The sequence below is a fragment of the Camellia sinensis genome, chromosome 5 (genome assembly GCF_055761805.1).
Source record: "Camellia sinensis isolate YWXY chromosome 5, ASM5576180v1, whole genome shotgun sequence".
Taxonomy (NCBI): domain Eukaryota; kingdom Viridiplantae; phylum Streptophyta; class Magnoliopsida; order Ericales; family Theaceae; genus Camellia; species Camellia sinensis.
Window position 1 is genome coordinate 149,974,400 of NC_138965.1, and position 19,787 is coordinate 149,994,186.

Here is a 19,787-nt window from a genome sequence, read left to right on the forward strand (position 1 = left end):
GGCTACTTACCAACATGGCCAAAATCTTTCCTAATGTACCAGCCCAGTATGGGTGCCTCGGTGTCCTCGTAAGCACCGGACACCCAGAGGAAGTCGTCGTCGTTAGTTTCTTTGTCTGGGTTGCCTTCAATGAGTTTTGCTCGGCCCTTCTTGACTTTGAGGTACCAGCAAAGCCCACTCTTATTTCTACTTAGGCTATATTGGTGGAAAATTTCTGCAAGACCGAGATTTAAACCGAGCCTCCGGTTCAGCTCGGCGACGCCGTTTATTATTTTGTATGTGTTATTTGAAACTTGGGTCGGGCAAAGCCTCGTCTGCCTCAAAAATTCGCAGATCAAAGGTTGCATGGGGAAGCGAAGCCCTCCTTCAACAATGGAAACGACCGTGAAGGGGCACCGGTCTAAGTCACCCCATGGTGTGTCTTCTTTTTTGGCGAGTTCTAAGATGACATCCTCAGGAACGTTGTACTCTCTTCTAAATTCGGCCATCGCGCCAGGCGAGCATACCATAAATCGGTACTTCCCTATTATCTCAGTTTTATTTGGTTTAGTGTGTATCCCGGTCAAAAATGCTGGTGTATTTGCTTGGACTTTGAGCTCCACCAGTGGTGACGCTGAAGGGCTTGGTCGGTCCTAGTTTGTTCTGCATTGATTAAGAAAGAATTTCAAGGGTTAGCACGGCATAAACTGCACGGCTCACGCTGGATTTTTTAGCTCGGTGAATGTTTTTGGGTTTTTGGTCGGTCTATCCCTATCTCGGCTGGACGGCACGGCTGATTTAGCCTTCCTGGTTTGGTTCTGATTCTATCTTTGGTTTAGTCAAGGCAAGTTTTTGCTCGGTTAGACCTGTTTGCCGATTTTATTAAGCATTTAGCTCGGTTGCGGCCTCAGCGAGCATCCACAAACCATTTTTGCTCGGTTTAAACTCTCTCTACGGATTTAAATGAGCATTTAGTTCAGTTTTGAACAGTGTTCATCCTGTTCATCTCGTTTATCCTATGCTCAAGGCTCATTCGTTCAAACTAAGGGGAAACAGGGGCACGAAAGCCCCCTCCACTCCACCAGTTCCAGTTTTCCTAAGGTATGGCACTATTGGACTAAAAAGGAGGAACCTTAAAGGTCCCAGGCAGGGAACACGAAGCACAGTGGCAGAAAAACGCAAAGAACAGGGAGAACTGGAAAACGGGAGCAGAAAATACAAGGGAGGGGTAGTGTGACTTACCGAAAATGAATGAGAAGTGAGTTAGGCCTCGAGAGCTCGACTGCAACGTCAGGAATGGCAGACACAATAAGGGGCAGCAACGGTTGGGAGCTTGGAACGATAGGAGGCTAGGGTTTGGAGCTCTGGAAGAAGATGGAGAGTGAAGGGTTCGAATGACCCTTGGTCTGTGCATAAAAAGGGGGGAAACCACCCAAACGGCGCAGCCGTTTGAATTCTGCGCGTGCAGAACAGCTGGCTGCACGACCCAATGGCGTGAAGCCACTTGGAACTGGAAACGTGGCTGTCAGTACGACTGTACGACCCTTGATAAGACTGCCGACACGATGGCCGGCCAAACGGGATAGCTCGGCGCCAGATATTTCCCCATGATGCTCGGCTCGGTAATGGCGCAATTCAACCGATTAGCTCAGTCACAGAGGTAAACCCAATCACGATAGCTCGGATGGGTTTAAGGGGCAATTGAGAGGGGAGATTTGCACCTGACTGTACGGCCGAGCTGAGATAACGTCAAACGTGACGGACCGCGTAGCGCCGAGCTAATCTCTGTTGACATGGCCAGCGGCCTGCCTTGTACGGTCGAAAATATTGACCGGTCAGGCACCAACTGGCATAGCTGAGCTGTGTCTTGAACGTGTTGGACGGAGCTTGGGTTAGCGGATGCTGACCGGGCTAAAAGATAGCCCGAGCTAGTCCGTGGGCGCGATCAAGGTCCGTGCACCTTCGATCGGTCAGTCGATATAAAGTGGCTTCGTGCGACCAAGATTGAAGGTAGACCGGTTGGAGGCCGGCATGCCTCGCAACCGGATGGTCATGATGAACCGACCAATGATAGTTCGGCCGAGGTGGGTAGGCTTTCGCCTGATTCCAAGTTATAGGTCGGCAACACATAGCTTGGTTATGAGCATGTAATAGCGGCTCTCCACAAGTGACAGGCCGATCGTGGTACTCCGGTTGAGTATGCCACTTGGGCCAATGGCGTGAAGGAGAGGACATCCACTCCACGCACGCCTCAGTACCGTTGGGCAGTTCTGTGTGTACTGGAGGGAGGACTAAGCCTTTACACGCGTAAGGTGGTGAGAGGCGAGCACTGCCACCTGTCCAGGGAAGGACAGCAGAGGTAGTGCGCGCACAATCTTGAGGCTGCATGGCCAGCCTAGAAATATGGAGGAAGAGGGACGTTGGAGGTAAGCGAATTCATCCTATCAAAAACTCTCTCCCTGATAGCCTTCTTCTTTAGCTAGTGGTCTGACTTGATCGTCGGAGGGTCTTTTCGGCACACCACCGCCGGGCAGCTCACCATTTTTGTGTTGCAGAGATAGACGCCGTTACAAGAAGCTTGACGACCAAGGAGTACGGAGAACAGAGGATATTTCGCCCCCGTACAAATAGGATAATGACTTTTTGACCTTTTAACTTTTTTAGGTTATGCCAAACCAATCCTAAGTGTGTTCTCTCCCTCCAATTCACATGCATAGGCCAAATTAGGACGAGGCTTAATGGAATAGTACACACTCATTTCAGCATTGTAAGTAATTACAATTTGATTTCAACATAAATTAAGTATATGAAAGGACAATTTTGCCTAACGATAAAAATTTGTTGTTAACATCTTTGTTGTGCATGTTTGACTCATATAAATAGCTCCTTTTGTTTTTTGATAAAAAAAAACATAAGGGTAAGATTACAAATCCGTACATATTGTCATCTCGGAACTTCACTTCAAAATTTTGTTCATGTTTATAAGTATTTTGTTTTTATTTATTTTTCTATATTATTATCTAACTAAATAATATAAAATTATTAATATTTTATAAATAGACAAGCTGAGTTGGGGTTGGACCAAGATGAAGAAATAAATGAACTCAAAATCTCAGTCTAACTTGATCTTATCTTAAGCCCTAAAAATATCAAGTTAAATATGGTCGATTATATGTCAAGGTTGGTAGTCACCCACCCTTAAATGAACAACATTGCTAGGGAGTAATTCAATGTGTAGTTTATGGGAAAAATTATTAAGTGAGATAGGGGAAAAATAATTATACTATATATGAAATTTTTTTTGGTACAACTCTGACGCACAAAAAATATTTTCACCACACACAGAAAAGGACTTGCACCACCATGCACACAAAAAAAATTGCATCACCATGAAAATGAAATTAATTTCTAACAAAATCATTGAAATGCAATTTCTCCTAATTTATGAGATGTCAATATTTTTACTCCTAAATAATAATCACATTATTTTAATTTTCATGGTATTGGCAATATTTTAAATAAAGATAAATCTATCACACTATTTTTTATCTTTTAACCTCTGACAAAGTTTTATCAAGATTTATTTTTATTTATTTAATTATTTTGATTGTCTGTAACATTAGTTGACTATGAACAGCTCATGCATGGCCGGTGTCACTTTTATATGTAAACAAATTAACATTTATTAATATTTAGTATATTTTGGTAATGGTGTAAACAAATTCTATTTAGTAACTTAACCATGGTGTTAAAAGCTATTCTATTCTAGGATATTTTCCTAGTTCTCAGTGGTCAAATCTAGTCATGTGTTTCACATAAATACTTGATCTAAAAATCTTTTTACGTCCACCTCTGAATCAACCCAAAACTATTTGTAGCTCCTTATTCACCTAGTAGCTTCCCTACCTCAGATCGATCTCTCTCTCCAGTAATGCTATGAATTTGAAAATAAGGAAATCTAGGACAAGAAAAAAAAATTACACAAACACAGAATTGCACTCCCATAATATTATATTTGAGTTCCGTCTCTTTACAACATGACTCCTATGTTTTATTTAATTTTTTTGGTCGTACACCTTGAATTGTAATTCTTCTTTTGGAATTTCATCCAAAAAAAAAAAAAAAAAAAAATTTATTGTGTGGTTGAGATTCATTTTAAATGTGAATTTTATTATACAATATTTAAATTTGAGCAACACATCACTTTTTGGGTCAATTTTTTTGACAATTTTTCTAGGTTCCTATATATATACTAGTGGAGATGGTAACATATGATACCTTTGTAATTTGAAATCTTAATTTTGAAGGATTTGATGAATAAGGAAGTTGCGTTAAATTTCAAAACCATTTATTAGTTATTTACTGGATGTAGAGATCCAAATTGATCAAATTATACTATCTATCAAAAAAAAAAATAAAATGATCAAATTGTAGTCTTGAAAAAAATAAAATAAAATGAACAGTTGATAATTTTATCGACATTTTTTAAGAAGGAAAAAATGACGGAGTCTTACAAAATGCTCTTACTAAATTGTTGTATACTGTATGAGCCAGAAATAATATTTCTCGTATAATTCTGTTGATCAAGCATGCACTCCTTCAAACGTTGTCATCTAATCACTTAAAAACACAAACATGAACTAGTCAACGAGTGTGTGTCGGAAGCCCCTCCGATGCCTAAATCAACAAGTAGACCATAGATGCCAAAGCTCAGTCAATTCGGAGAGTAAGAATTGTAATACCTGAGATTAGGGTTTGGTTTAAGCTTTTATAGATTTCACATGACATAATCCTAATAGAACTTCAACTCTCTTATGTAAAGTCCTTATAGAAATCACATTCCTAAAGGATAATGGTTATCCTTTAACACCCTCCTCATTGCAAGCTAAGTAAGATGGCACAAGTCTTTGCTCGGCTTTCTGCCGTGCAACCGGACTACTTTTGCTCTGTCCGCCAATGGCATAGCTGTGCAACATGCAGCGTCATGCAATGTTTGCACGGCGCACCACTAAGTTAACATTGCACAGCTCTCCTTCTAGCTCTGCTCTCCTCTCTGCTCAACTACCTTGCTTGGTAGCTCGACCTTGGCGTTAACCGCCATTAGAAAGTAGCTAGGTCCAGAAATATGCGCATTTACTAGTTCGGTCAAACATCTTTGACTATCACTAAGAAATAGTTAGGTCCAAAAATATGGACACTTACTAGTTTGGTCAAATATCTTTGACCGCCACTCCAACTTAACTCGTCTCAATTTGACGACACAAATTACCCTCTCATGTACGCACAACTTAATGAGTGTTTTGTTAACAACTGAACAAACTTTAAAATTAATTAGATAAGAGCAATTACATAACATCCATACTAGGCACTCGGAAAATTTATTCATAAAAGAAATTATGTAATTGAGATTCATTTGAACCAGTCCCATTATGTATTAGTAATTTGTAGGTAAATTTTCTGGACAAAAAACTTTTCTGATTACATAAAGAACAATTTCACAAAGAGAAAAATTGTGAATGAACTTTATATATATATGCAACCTAATAGAAGAGAAACCTAAGGAAGAGTGACTGTGAAGAGTTTCAAATACCCCAGTGTGAAGAGTTTCAAATACCCCTCTCTCTCTCTCTCCAAAGTGCCTAAATCTAAGCCTTTTGGTATTCTCTAATATCAACTAAGAGTCTAAGAGGGTCTCATCTCAACTGCTCAAATCCCATTACTTTCTTTCTCTCCATTAAGTCTTGTTTGGTTGGAAAAACTCACCAACCTCAAGAACAAACAACTTGGGAGAGTTTTCATCTAAAAATCTCTTCTCTTCCCATTTCTGTAACTAAAAAAAGGAAATGAACAAACAAGACTTCTTCAAGCCTCAGGTACTTTCCTCCACGTAAATCATATGTTTTGTCTCTTTTAAAACTGTTTACGACGTGATGTGTTCTGAGTTATGATGCCATGTGTTTGAAATAATAACTAAATCACTTGAGTCGTAATTTCGAGCACATTGGGTTGTAATTTAGATCATATCTCGTCGTAATGCATATTAAATGTTTCAAATGTCGTATTATTTTCTTTGTATGAGTCAATTGTCTGTTCTGTTTTGGGTTTTTATTTTTTTTCCTACTGCAGATTTGCGTTCTCAGAGTGAATATACACTGCAATGGGTGTAAGCAAAAAGTGAAGAAACTGTTGCAAAAAATTGATGGTAACTTGCCTCATTTTTAAAATTTTAACTTCCTCATATATATATATATATATCTATAATGTATGTGTTCGTGATGTATTTATGGACTTGAAATGAAAGGTTTTTTGGTACTATTCACTTAAGCTGAATAGCTAAATTTGAGATGTAGATTTCAAGATTGAATTTGAGAGTTTTGTTACGATGATTTTGAAATAACAATGTAAAAGTAGTCATTTGAAATCTTTCATGTTTCTATAGTTTTACAAAGATATTAATAAAATACTTATCTTCTATTTCTAATTTATGTTCCTCTTTTGTTTCGTACCTATAATAGCTTCATTTTTTTGAAATTCAACATCTAAATCCTTTCATTTGAGATCCATCCTAATGGTTCCTAAGAGAATTGTGTTATTTTGATAGACTAACGCATATACAAATAGAAAAAATGTACAGAATAATATAACCACAGCGGTACTTATCATTTCAAAACAAACTGTCCATCAAAATGACATTTAATTATAGAAATGTCACAGCTACATAATTTTAGTTTATTTTGTTAATTTTTTTATTATTGTTTTGTTTTGGATAGGGGTGACTGGCCTCGCCATAGATGTAGAGCAAGGGAAGGTGACAGTGGCAGGAAATGCAGATCCATCCATACTCATAAAGAAACTTGTGAAATCAGGCAAACATGCAGAGCTATGGGGAGCCCATAGGGCTTCAAATCCAAACCATCTCAACAACCAATTCAAGAACTTGCAAATTGAGTTTGGCAAAGGTGGGAAAGACACCAAGTCTCAAAAGGGTGGCCCACAATTCAAACACCAAATCAAGCCTGCCAAAGGCTCCAAAGATCACAAATCTGTCAAGTTCAGCTTGCCTGATGATGATGACTATGCAAGTTTTGATGATTTTGATGACTTTGTTGGAGATGAGTTTGATGATTTTGATTTTGATGTTACCCATAAACCACCCAACAAGATGATGCCAATGATGGGTCATGGGCATGGACCCCATGGGCCCAAGGGTATGATGGTGAATAGCCATGTCATGAAGGGAAAAAAGGGTAATAATAATGGTGGTAATGCCAAAAAGGAAGATAGCTTTGATTTGCCTATACAAGTGAAGGGCATGGCTATGCATAATGATGGGAAGAATGGGAATGGAGGAAAGAAAGGCGGTGGCGGTGGAAATATTAAGGGAGGAAATCAGAATCAGGGTGGTGGAGGTGGTAAAAATGGAGGAGGAAATGGTAAGGGTGTTGGCGTCGGTGGTGGGAACAATATTAATGATTGGGGGATGAAAGGGGGAGGGAAGAATGGTGGGCCCAAAGCAATGAGCAATATGCAACAAGGGTTCCATGACATTGATACGAGTCACAAAGGGGTAGGTGGTGGGAATATGGGTCAAATGGGAAATTACCCAATGGGGCAAATGGGTAATTATCCAATCGGTCATATGGGGAATATTCCGGCAGTACAAGGACTACCGGCGGCGCCAACTGCCGCCATGAACGGTGGATATTACCAAGGGATGGTGCCCGGCAACCCTTATAACCAACAACAACAACAGCAACAACAACAACAATACATGGCAATGATGATGAATCAACGGCGAATGATGAATGGAAATGACATGTTCCAACCAATGATGTATGGGCGGCCGCAACAGGCAATGAGTTACGGGCCACCAGTGCAGCCGCCTCCGGCAGCCGATAATTTCACCCACATCTTCAGTGATGAGAATGCTAACAGTTGTAGTATCATGTGAAATGCCATACTGGTGTAATAGTACTCTATTTTGGTTTGGTATGTTGGGCTTTTGTGCCTTATAGTGAGTACTTTTGGATTAAGAATTCAAATAGGGGCATTGAGGGATCGGTTATGATGACTCCATAAAATATGATGATACAAGCAGGTAAGATTAGTTTGTAGCTCTCTTAAAAGAATGTTGTATCTATATTTTGTTTGAAGTTCGTTCAAATGGGAAACACTATTAGGTTCAAATCTCATGATCATATTTTCTTCTCTTTCTCTTTTCTTTCCTTTCCTTTTAAAACTGTTTACAATAAGTTCGAATGAGAATTGAGTACTAAATTTTGGGTTAGCAATTAATAGAACAACAAAAAAACAAATTGAGTTGGGTGGAATTGATTGAAGAAGCCTTGCAAAAATTGCCCAAAGCAGTACTTGTGGAAGCAACCAATGTTGCTTTAACAACCCACCATTGCAGCGTGGATTTTTTTTTCTTTTTTCTTTCCAGCATAATATTATTTACAAAGATGAGAAAGATTAAATGGACAATTGGCTATTTTTTGCAAACGTTTATAGTTTACTGAGATAATTATTGGCGGTGGCCAAAAGTAGCTGTAGTAAGCAGGAGTAGTAGTCAAAAGTGATTATCAAGAAGTCGGAGATAGTGACATTAATACAAGTGCTAATATATTATTTGTAAAGATGCAACAAAAAATAAACTATAAAAAATAGAAATAAAAGAGTTTTTTTATTAAAATACATTTTTTGTCCAAGCAAACAAAGGGTTAAAGTGAGGTGGGTAAACAGATGTGGGACTCTCAAGCCTTGCAACCGACCTATAATGGAAAAAATAATGTATAAAAAAAGAATTAGATATAAAAAGATAAAATATAGATGTGAATACATTTACAATTACATATGTGAACATTTTTTTTGTCTCATATGTGTATTCTGTATCCTTTATGTACATATATATATATATAAAAAAAAAATTGAAGGAGTGTTACAAAGTAAAGCGTTGATGGCTAAAGGAAATGGTTGTGGTTTTCAATCTTTAATCAAGGGGGCCAGATTTATCACTTTCCAGCTAGTATTCAGAGTTGAGACCCCCGACCCAAAAGCAAAAGGTTTTCCCCAACGCAACATTACAACGGCCATTTTTTTAAAAAGCTTTTTTGGTTTGGTTTCCTTTAATTACACACAAACAACTCTTTTAAATAGATATGTCGTTATTGCTTTTCTTTTCTTTATTTTTATTTTTAAATTTCCTCAATTGAGCAAAGACTTAACTGTCAAAGGCAAAAGTTGTAGTACTAGATTTCCCAAATGAGTCCAGATCCCCTCCTTGAGTTCCCTCCTTAATTCCCTCCTTGCAGGGGCCTTCGGGTCTACTTTGAGGCCCAGTTTTGATAATCCGAACCGTTCATATTTTTAGATTTATTCAGTATATTATACCTGTAAAAAATCAAGTTGATCGGATATCAGAAAGTATGCGTTCAGAAAATTGGGACTACAAACTATTTTTTAATAAACAATTTTCCGAACACATACTTTATGATATTCGATCAATTTGATTTTTTACAGGTATGATATACTGAATAAATCTAAAAATATTAACGGTTCGGATTATCAAAACTGGGCCTCAAAGTGGACCCGAAGGCCCCTGCAAGGAGGGAATTAAGGAGGGGACTCAAGGGGAGGATCCCAATTCTTCCCAAATGCCCCCTGGCTTGATTTTATTATTATTATTATTATTATTATTTTAATATGATAGTTTTTGAATTTAAGGTTTTTATTGGGTTTCTTTTTTAGAACTTGAATTCTTATTTATTTATTTAATTAATTAATTAAAATAAAGAAAAATAGAACTGCTAATAATAGAAGAAATTTGCAAAAGACCAAGACTTAACCCTTGTAACATATAAAATTTTAAGTTTTAATTTTTTCCATTTAAATCTTAAATTTCTGAACTAGAATCAATTCAATCAGTTGTTTATATCCATTTCTTAATCTAACGGAGAAAGAAATAATTTACAAATGTTGTTCTCTCTCAAATTATGTTTACGACTCACATTTCCTTTCCAATTATTATCCATTATAATCTCTCTTTTTCCAATCCACTATCACCCATCCTTCTCTAAGAATAAAGCTTGAGACCCCCACTCCCAGTGATGACCCCCAATGACCCCAGTGTCACGTGGCACCGCGTGATTGGAAAGAAAGGAAAAAAAAAATTGTTTTTGGCTACTGGGGTGCTGGGGGTGCCCCACTGGGGGTCCCTAGCACCACTGCTTCTCTAATTGCCGTCCATAACCATCCCTTTCCCTTTCTAAACCACCAACACTTTTCCCATTTGACAGCCCACAACCAGCCCCGCTTCTCTTTCCTGACCCATTGCCACCCCCTCTAATATACTAAAGTGTATGCTTGGACTATAATGAGTGGTTAGAATGATTGATAAGGGGTTTGTGATTTGCTATGATTAAAGTGAACTTGGGATGAACATCAAGTTAAATAAACAAATGAGATTATAACTTCATGTATTGTAAAAGTTTTGTTTTGGATAGATGAAGTATATGAGTCTAATATACTAGTTTGGAATACAAATTTTGTATTAAAGAAATTAGAAACTTAATGTCATTTCTATTCTATTATATAAAGTATATGAGTGTTTTGGGAAATTGGTAAAAAGTTAATTTTTTTATTTTTTTAGTCTATTTTGTCTTTTTGTTGGTAAAAAATGTGAGAGATGATGTGACTAAAAATGGATAAAAAGCTAAAAACTGCCTTTTAATTTTCTTCCCAAAAGACCCCTATATAACCTAGTTTTTTTTTTCTTTTTTCTTTTTTTCAATGAACATTCATAAAATTGTTAACTAATTTTTTTTTTCCCTCTTCCAATTAAGTATTAAATGATTTTCAGATTTAACCTATTTTTCTCATTTATCAAACTGCCTACAACTTTATTTGTTTCAAATTATAGCCCGTCACTTTGCAACCCACATCTGATTTGTTATAAAGGTTAAACATTACGGTATATTTATATTTTTAAATTTTTTTCTTAATAATGATATCAGCACTTGTTTGTTTTGGAAGATAGAGGAGAGATTGAGATTGAGATAAGGGTGTGATCCACTAATATTTTATTCATTTTGAGAGTTGAAGAGGAGATTATAATCCCCTCCAGATTAGGATGGGCTTTGAAGAGGGGATTAGAATGGAGGCTTGAGACTTGGTATTATAAAATAGTCTGTCAAACTATTGTATTTTATTTATTCTTTTATTTTTTACATGTTGGGCATTTTTTTTTTTTAACATTAACGTTTAATTTTTTTGCATTTTTTATTAAGTAAAAATTATTGTTTTATATGTTTTATTTTATTTTTTACATGTTGGGAATTTTTTTTTTTTGAACATTAATGTTTAATGTTTTTGTATTTTTTATTTGTTTTATTATTTTATATTTATTTTATATAAAAATATTTAATAATCCTTACATTAGCAACTATTATCAAAACAAATATAATTTTATTTAATTCACTTACTAACAATCCCATCACTATTAATTCCCTCACTATAAATCTTATCTATTCTACCTCTGAAAACAAACGGGTGCTCAATGACCGGGAGAATGATGATGTTGATAATGATGACAAATAGAATGAATTTAAAATTACATGATTGTTGGCTTTTTTGGCTTTCGAAAATTAGAAATGTAATTTGAGCATGCCAGTAAAGATCAATAAGTCTTTATAAAGATTAGTAAATGCCAACCAATTAACCAGACGATTGCTTCGAAGTTCTTTTAGTCTCAATGAAGAGGAATTTTACTAGTGGCTTATTTTTACGAGAAAATTCAGAAGGTCACAAAAATAAAAGAAAGAAGGAGAAATAATTTTAGAAATCAAATTTCATTAAATAACCAAGAGTTTACAATTTGTACCTTCGCACTTTTACAGCTTTGAAGGGGATTACAGCAACAGACTATCTTAGAACTACTCCTAGGAATTGGAAGCGTAGAACAGGAAAATAAATGACAGGAAAATAAAGAACTGGAAATGTAAAGGACATGAAAATATAAAGCAAAATAAACTGGCTTCTAGATTTGTATAAGGTTTTTCACTATCAGCCTTTTCTTCTATTTATAGGCTCTGAGGATAACCATCGAAGTGGCTGATAACCGTTGAAGTGGGTGACAACTATCGAAGTGATCTCTATGATGGCTTTGAATAGTTTGCTTCCACTATATTACTTTTGCGGTTGGGCTTTCCTTCTAAATTTGAATTTAAATTGTAAGTAACCGTTTTACCACGTCACTTTGTGTATCTTGACTGTTCTCATGCCTCACAGATCCATCGCCATTGATACAAGTCGCCACGTGTCTGTTGATGGCTGGAGACCTTCATTGATTCCCCAAATAACCCCTCATGGACCACGTATCAGACTGTGATTAGTTTGTACAAAATATACTGTCAACAATGATGCTTTAATCATCCAATGGGCTTTTGTTTATCTTATTTAATATTTGAGAAACATATGATTGGAAAAAAGAATTAAATTAACCAAAAGTATGTAAAGCGTGATTGCAAAAAAAAATTGGAGAGCTAGAAAATAAAATTAATAATGGATCAACTGAAGAGATTCTGTAATAATTATTAAATTATTTATATGACTATTTTTAAATTCTCATTTCAAAATAAAAACTCCATTATTTAATCATTTATTTAAAAATACTATTTCACATCTTTCTAAATATATATAAAAACTTTATTTGTAAATCATTTTCAATATGTACAGAAGGCTTCTTACTTCGTGAAACACAGATTGGTGAATCCCCAATAATTGAATGCATTGGAAGAAAGAAATGAATGTGTTATTGTCTGTTTTGGCCTTGTTTTCATTTTCTGTAATTATGTGTGCTGTTTTCTGATCATACTGCCGAACAGGTACTCAGCTGGAGAATACCGGTAGAATAGATTGCGCCTGAACGACTTGTCACAGAAAGAAAAGACTTCGGCGGTAGTTCGTCCACCCGGGGATACTTCAACGATCAAGTCAATGCTCAATTATCTCTCAAAGATAATAATTAGTGTTTAACTCGCTAACCAGAATACAAAAAGCGTACTTTAGACCCGCGATGGTGCCCTTATTTTATAGCCAGCACTAACTTGATCCATGTAGAAGTCTAGCTCCTCTCGGACTCTAGCTCAATGCTCATCCTGGACTCTCCAATAGATAAAGATAAACTCCCTAAGAGCTTTATCCTTATCCAGGTTGAGGTCCTCCCCCATTCTAGGACTCTTATTCCCTATTCGTTCATCTGGGATTCTGGTATCTTTGCAGGTAACCTCGGCCTAGCCGAGATCACCTCGGCGTCAAGACCAGGACACATGGCACCTCGGTTGGCACTTTGGTGCCACCTTGGCCACGTGTTGCCCTCCAAAAAATATGTCCCCACAATTGCCCCTTAGGTTCTATTACGTCGGTATCCTAAGGTGATGGAACCTATATCATTTGAACCTATAGCACGCCGGCTAAACTTGCTATATCCTTTATTACCGAGGTCATCATTCGTCGGCTCCATATAACCAAGACTTGTAGTCTATTTAGAACCAAGGACCAAGTTTTCCAAGTTTCTTTAACCGTGATCATTCCCATAGCCGAGGTATTTGCATCATTAAATCAAGAACTCTGAGAGTTTCTACAGGCGTATGAGTTTCTACACACGTATGAGTTGTCACGCACAGTAACTCAACTGTTTCTGCTACGCGTCTCTCCCCTATTGAACCGTACCTGACACGGGCCATCAAGTTGCGTCGCATTTGCATGCACCACTATAGACCGCTCGAACTCCGTTCTGCGCGCGAGGGCGCGAATTGTGGTTTTAGCTACTACAGTTCGGACTCCTGTCACGGTTCTGAATCTAATTTCACAAAGTGCAATGTAAGACTAATAAATCACCAAAGAGTCCAAATCCGGCAAATCGTTTTGGAAAATCGATTTTAATCAAAAAGTGCCAAACATGGACTGCTTTGCCAGGTTTCAGAGTCACCACCTAAATGTTTTGTTTTTGGAAAATTTAGAAAACCCTGACTCGTGCCTAAGGCCACGTGTCAGTCATCACCAAAGTTGCCTCGGCTTGGGAACTTGGGTATGAGAGGAGAAGGTCCTAAAATGAGCACCCCCGCTCGCCCGATCAAAGATCGGTCTCTACTAACATGATATGTTGTTTGTGAAAACACATGTGTTCTTATTCAAATTATTAATCTATAATTACTATGTGATGCGCACATCATACAAGTATAGACTAAATCGCTCAAGTTGGAACAAAACATCTCATGTTTATTTTTTGAAAATAGTTTGAAGTTGCTATTCGCAAGTAGGCTAAGGCGCGGATTTTGCCACCCTCAAGTGGGCTTAGAAAACAACATGATTTGCCACTTCAAATGGGCTTAAAACTTACATTTCGATGAATTGTTTCAATTCAAGTAATGAAGCCTTTATCCACAGGCATTCATGCAGTTAAACACTTAAGCAGTTAGCCTCATGGCAATCACTTACACACATGCAAGGATGTTAAAGCGTAAACACTCACAGTGTACTCCGAGCCAAAATAGAAGCTAGTTAGTAATCATGCATGATCTTAGCTATGTCAAGAATGCCTAATGCAACACATGCAAAATGCAATTAAGATAGGCTTGGCTATTTTAAGATGTCATGTGAATGCAACTTGATAACATGTATTCAAATTGGTATTAAAATACAATGCAGTTTGTATGATGCGCCGAGCCCGGTGTATGCAAGACAAAATGAATGATGCACGCATGCGAGTATAAGGATGCTAATTGAAACATACCCTAAAGCTAACCATCAAAAGCGGTTAAGTAAAAGAGAGAAAGAAATAGGGGTTGAAAGACATGCATCACACACACGCACACTTATTACAACAGTTGTGCCCTCTCGACGGAGGGTCTGAATAATAAGCTAACTAGCTAATCTAAGCTAATTAAACTAATTATTACAAAACGAAACTAATTAACTAACAAGTTAACTAATTACAAACACAAATGAATAGCTAAGTGCATTAACTACTTAAGTATAGAACCAAATAGCTAACTAGCTAAGCAAAGCAATAAAACAGGAGCCTCGAGGTGAGAAGTGCATGCGTGCTCGATCGCCTCGTTCGGAAATCCATCACTATGCCCCAACTTGTCTCTATTTGCATTTGATTTCAAATCACTGCACAAACCTCCAGATAGCTTCTACCCCATCATGGAAACCTCCAGGGAGGCTGCCGACCACTTAATGGTGTTGTAGACCACCTGTAGACCACTTACACATGCTGCAGACTAGAAAAAGTGGTTGGCTAGCTACTTTTTCTGGTCTGCCGACCAAAAAATCTTGCTAAGCTCCAATTTGCTGCAACAGAGAACAAAAAGGGGCATAGTAGTGTATTTGCAAGGTATGTGTGCATAACCACACTCCTTATCATTTCTTAAGCTCAAGGGAGTGCAATTCTCGACTCTCGGGCCACCAACCGAGCATCGCAATGCACGATGGCCGAGAAGTCAAGTTTGCACAATTCAATGTCAATGAATGCACAAATAACACATAAGGGGCTTAAACTCAATCATGCATGATCAAGAGCGTCGGTGACCGAGAAATGAGGCACGTTTCATCACTTCAAGTATGAAACGTCCCTCGTTTCCCGTGTTTGGATTAACACCCTATCCAAACACAATGAAACACAATATAAGCATGGTCAACCTATCAATGCTAATGGCATGCAAACACAATGCAATGCATGTACATGCAAACACATCGTAATGTAACAACATGCAAACAAAATGCAACACAACAACATGCAAACAACATGCTATGCAACAACATACAAACAACATGCTATTCTACCAATGTGAGAATGGCATACACAATATTCTACCATGCAAACAATGCATGCATGACAAGTTTAGAAGCTTAAGGCATCAAAGCTAGGAAAGAGTATCTCACAAGAGGCATGCAAAACAATGCTTAATGGACTTAAACCGAATATGGACAGACTTAAATCATGCCAAAACAGTGGCCAGAATGCTATGAAATGATGACATGAAAGGCAAGATGGTGATACTCATGCAATGGCCTATCAACTAAGCATAAGAGCACAACCCTCAAACATGATTAAGAAGTGACAAACATGGAAGTGTGAAAACACTATATGCACTGAAATCATGTATGAAATGATGCCAAATCACTCAAACAACACAAGTATAGCATGCAAGAGGGCCTAAGGCACAAGGCTACCAAAAGGGACTACACAAGAGGCATGCAATACATGGCACAAATGATTGAACCAACCATAGACAGAGCTCAATTACGTCAAAACAAAGACCAAAACATGTTGAGATGGGAGCTCAAAAGTCTAGGCATGCATGCATACATAATGGCTCACAAACAAGGCAATAATGCATAACCCTTAAAGGCACTCAAAGAGTGAAAGAAGTGAGAACATGGCAATGTTATATGCTCTGAAATAACATGTTAAATGATGCTAAACCATGCACATGTCACAAATGAAGCATACTAGAGGCATGAACACCCAAGGCTAGCCAAGCCTATTGTACTACAGCTATGCAATACATGAACCATATGGCCAAGACAACCCAAAATAGTCCTAGAGCATGTCAAAATGATGCTAAAACATGTATGGAGTAGAGCTAACACATGCTAGCATGAAGGGCATGAAGCATGGAGTATGCAAGGCCAATAAGGAGGATTACACTACACCTACCAAAACCAAGCATGAGATGACTTCACCAACAAAAATCAGAGTTGTATCATGGCAAAACAACACAAAAAACACACTGATATGACAACCCAAAAGCTTAGGCAAGATGGCATACATATTGGCTCATACTTAAGGCATAAAGCACCAATCCTCCAAAGCATTGAAAGAGTGAAAGATGTGAGGACATGGCAGTGGAACATGCTCTGAAATCACATACCAAATGATGCTAACACATGCAAATAGCCCAAGGAATGCATGCTAGTGGCTTGGAAACTCAAAGCTAGCGAGCAAGATTGCACTATAGCTATACAAAGCAAGTCATGCATGACCAAAACAACTTAAAACAGAGCTTAAGTATGGCAAAACATGAAGAAAAGCTTGCTGGAGTGGAGCCAAAAACATACTAGAATGATGGTCCAAAACATGATGCATGTTAGGCTAGTGAATGGAATTGCACTATAAGTGCAAGGAGCATGCAAGAGGCTATCAAACCAACCCTAGATAGAGCTATAACATGCTGAAATAATGCCTAAGACATGCTAAGATGGAGCCAAAACAAGCTTAACAAACATGCTACTTTGATGAGCCACAAGTAGGATTACATTACTCATACAAGAAGCATGCAAGGGTAGCCCAAACTAAGCTAAAACAGAGGTATGGCATACTGAAATAAGGCCAAAAATAGGCTGAGATGGAGCCAAAACAAGCTTAACAAACATGCTATTTTGATGAGCCATCAATTCAAGCACACAAGAGAAGAGGAGGGGGGACAACCCCCACCCATTTGAGACCTCAAAACACACTTTTGACCACTGAAATTCCTCTGTAATTCAGTGGTAGAAAGGACAAATAAAGGTGATCACAATGGCCTAAAGTGATGGCATAAAACAAAGCCAAACAAGGCACAAAAGGGGGTAGACTACCCCCAACACCAAAGAGGCCTCAAACCAACATTTCAAACACTTAAAATCAGAAATTTTTTGCAGTTGAAAGTTAAGCCTAAAATATCATGCAAATAGGGCCAAAAGCTTAATCAAAAACAAAGATTTAAGAGGTTAGAAACTCATCCTTGAAGAACAACTCCAAAGCAGTAACTCCAGCAACCTTTTTTGACCAAAAGCAAATAAAAAACTCCAAAACCAGCTTCAAGGTGCCTCAGCTCCAAGAGTATGGCGTTTGAGTAAGTGTTTGTGTGCAAAAATGTGAAGAAACTACACCTTTAAGCACAAATATGGAGAGAAACGAAGAAATATAGAGATAGAGATATATGTATAGCTCTATGCCAATTTTCTAAACTTGAGACAAGAGGGAGGAGGCTCCCTTTTATAGAAAACCATGCATCAAGCTTGAATCAATCCCTCTATACACGTGTATGGAGGATGCTTTCTGTGCCCAACAGTTGGCACAGCTGGCATGGAAAATATCTGCAGAAAGTGCAGGAAAGCTGCCGACCAGTTGAGGTGGTCGGCCGACCACTCCCACTAATCGACCGACCAGAAAAAGTGGTTTGCAAGGAGACCAACTGGTCGGCAAGGGGGAGAGGTGGTCTGCACAAAGAAAGTAAGGTGGTGGCATGGCTGCCGACCACTTTTGGTGGTACACCACCAAGACCAGCTGGCCGACCAGAAAACTGGCTGGGAGGGAAGAAAAGTGGTCTTCAGGGAGAGAAACTGGTCTACACCCCTTATTCCACCCTCCAAGCAAGGAAAACAAGGTTTGGTTCAAAACCAAACCAAAAGGGAAGCAAGACAAAAGTCCGCGGGACAAGGCACGTAGCCGGAAGCCCTGAAAACTAGTCTACGGGCACAAAAAGTGGTCTACGAGAGGGAAAGGTGGCCTACGGCCACAAAAAGTGGTCTACAGACCTCTGTTTCCCTCTAGGCAAGGTCAACAAGGCATGGTTCAAAAACCAAGCCAAGAGGAGGAAGTTAAGAGGTTCCGAGACAAGGTGCTCGGCCAAAAGCTTCGGAAACTGAAAACTAGTCTACAAGAGAGAAAAGTAGTCTATGATTACAAAAAGTGGTCTACGGATCTCTCTCTCCCTCTAGGAAAGGTCAACAAGGCATGGTCCACAAACCAAGCCAAAACACAAAGAGTTCAAAGGCTAGGAAGTAAGGTACTCAACCAAAAACTCCGGAAACTCGAAACGAACACAAACATGCACGATCATCGAGCGCTCAATCGATGACGTCTGAGTCTTAAGGTCGGTCAAAAATGGGGTGTCTATAGCCTCCTGACAGACACATCGTCCTAGGAACACTAATTGCGTTTTTGCTGCCTTTTTGTGTTTTGATCAAAAACACTTCCCTCTTTCTTCGTCGTTTCACTTTTGTGTCTTCGTCTTCTCCAAACTTTCTCTCTCTAACACTTATCTCCCAAATCCTCCATTTTCATTCTCTCGAAGCTTTCTACAACTGCTTTCATTCTCCCCCTCCGGCGAGGCATTCATCGTCCTGCTACTCGTTCCACCATCGTTCAACTTCGACATTCATTACACCGGTGTCACTCTTCCTGGTAAGCCGCTGCTCCCCTTCGTTTCAATTTTTTGTTTTACTTCAAACTTTGCTATGTTTGTATACTGTCATTACAAACCTGTTCATGCTCTTGAATAGTTACTTGTGTGTTGAATTCCATCATTCGTCATCTGTTTCATGATTCTACTTTTGTACAATCTGTTTCTGGGTATACACGCACTCACACACTGTCCATACACTTGATGTTCTTTGTAAATTGCCACTATCTTCGATTTGTGCACGTTTACATTTTATGCAATGTTCTTGAACCCTTTTTGGTTTTCTTGAGTCTGAATCACACTTTCTGCCCTGTTTTCTTTTTGTGTTTTTCCAGATTCCTGCCTTCAATTCTTGTTTTTATAGTCTTAGGCTTTGGGATTTGTTGTAGAACCCATAAACTTTAGGAAAAATTGAAACAAATTTCCCTTAGATCCTCAAAAACTCTTGCCCCAGTACATGTTGAGGCTTTAGCCGAGGTCCTTCAAACCTTAACAAAACAATTCCCTCTGAAATCCAACACCTCCCTCACTTTAGCCGACGTCATGGGTATGTTTAGGTGGAGGGTAGATACCCCA

General features: G+C 38.3%; 1 protein-coding gene across 1 annotated transcript; it reads left to right on the top strand.

Moving 5' to 3' along the window:
• Nucleotides 1–5,359: 5,359 nt before the first annotated feature.
• LOC114264240 (heavy metal-associated isoprenylated plant protein 34) lies at nucleotides 5,360–8,166 on the top strand. Its single transcript, XM_028204832.2, has 3 exons — nucleotides 5,360–5,852; nucleotides 6,106–6,181; nucleotides 6,750–8,166. Exons 1-3 carry the CDS (start codon nucleotides 5,823–5,825, stop codon nucleotides 7,928–7,930), a joined length of 1,287 nt encoding a protein of 428 aa, XP_028060633.2. The 5' UTR covers nucleotides 5,360–5,822; the 3' UTR covers nucleotides 7,931–8,166.
• Nucleotides 8,167–19,787: the final 11,621 nt, after the last annotated feature.

What these genes read in the sequence shown, in the direction of transcription:
- LOC114264240 (XM_028204832.2), top strand. Translation starts at nt 5,823, where the DNA reads ATGAACAAACAAGACTTCTTCAAGCCTCAG. An exon ending in AAGACTTCTTCAAGCCTCAG is followed by an intron (nt 5,853 to 6,105) that starts GTACTTTCCTCC and finishes TTCCTACTGCAG; the next exon opens with ATTTGCGTTCTCAGAGTGAA. An exon ending in ACTGTTGCAAAAAATTGATG is followed by an intron (nt 6,182 to 6,749) that starts GTAACTTGCCTC and finishes TGTTTTGGATAG; the next exon opens with GGGTGACTGGCCTCGCCATA.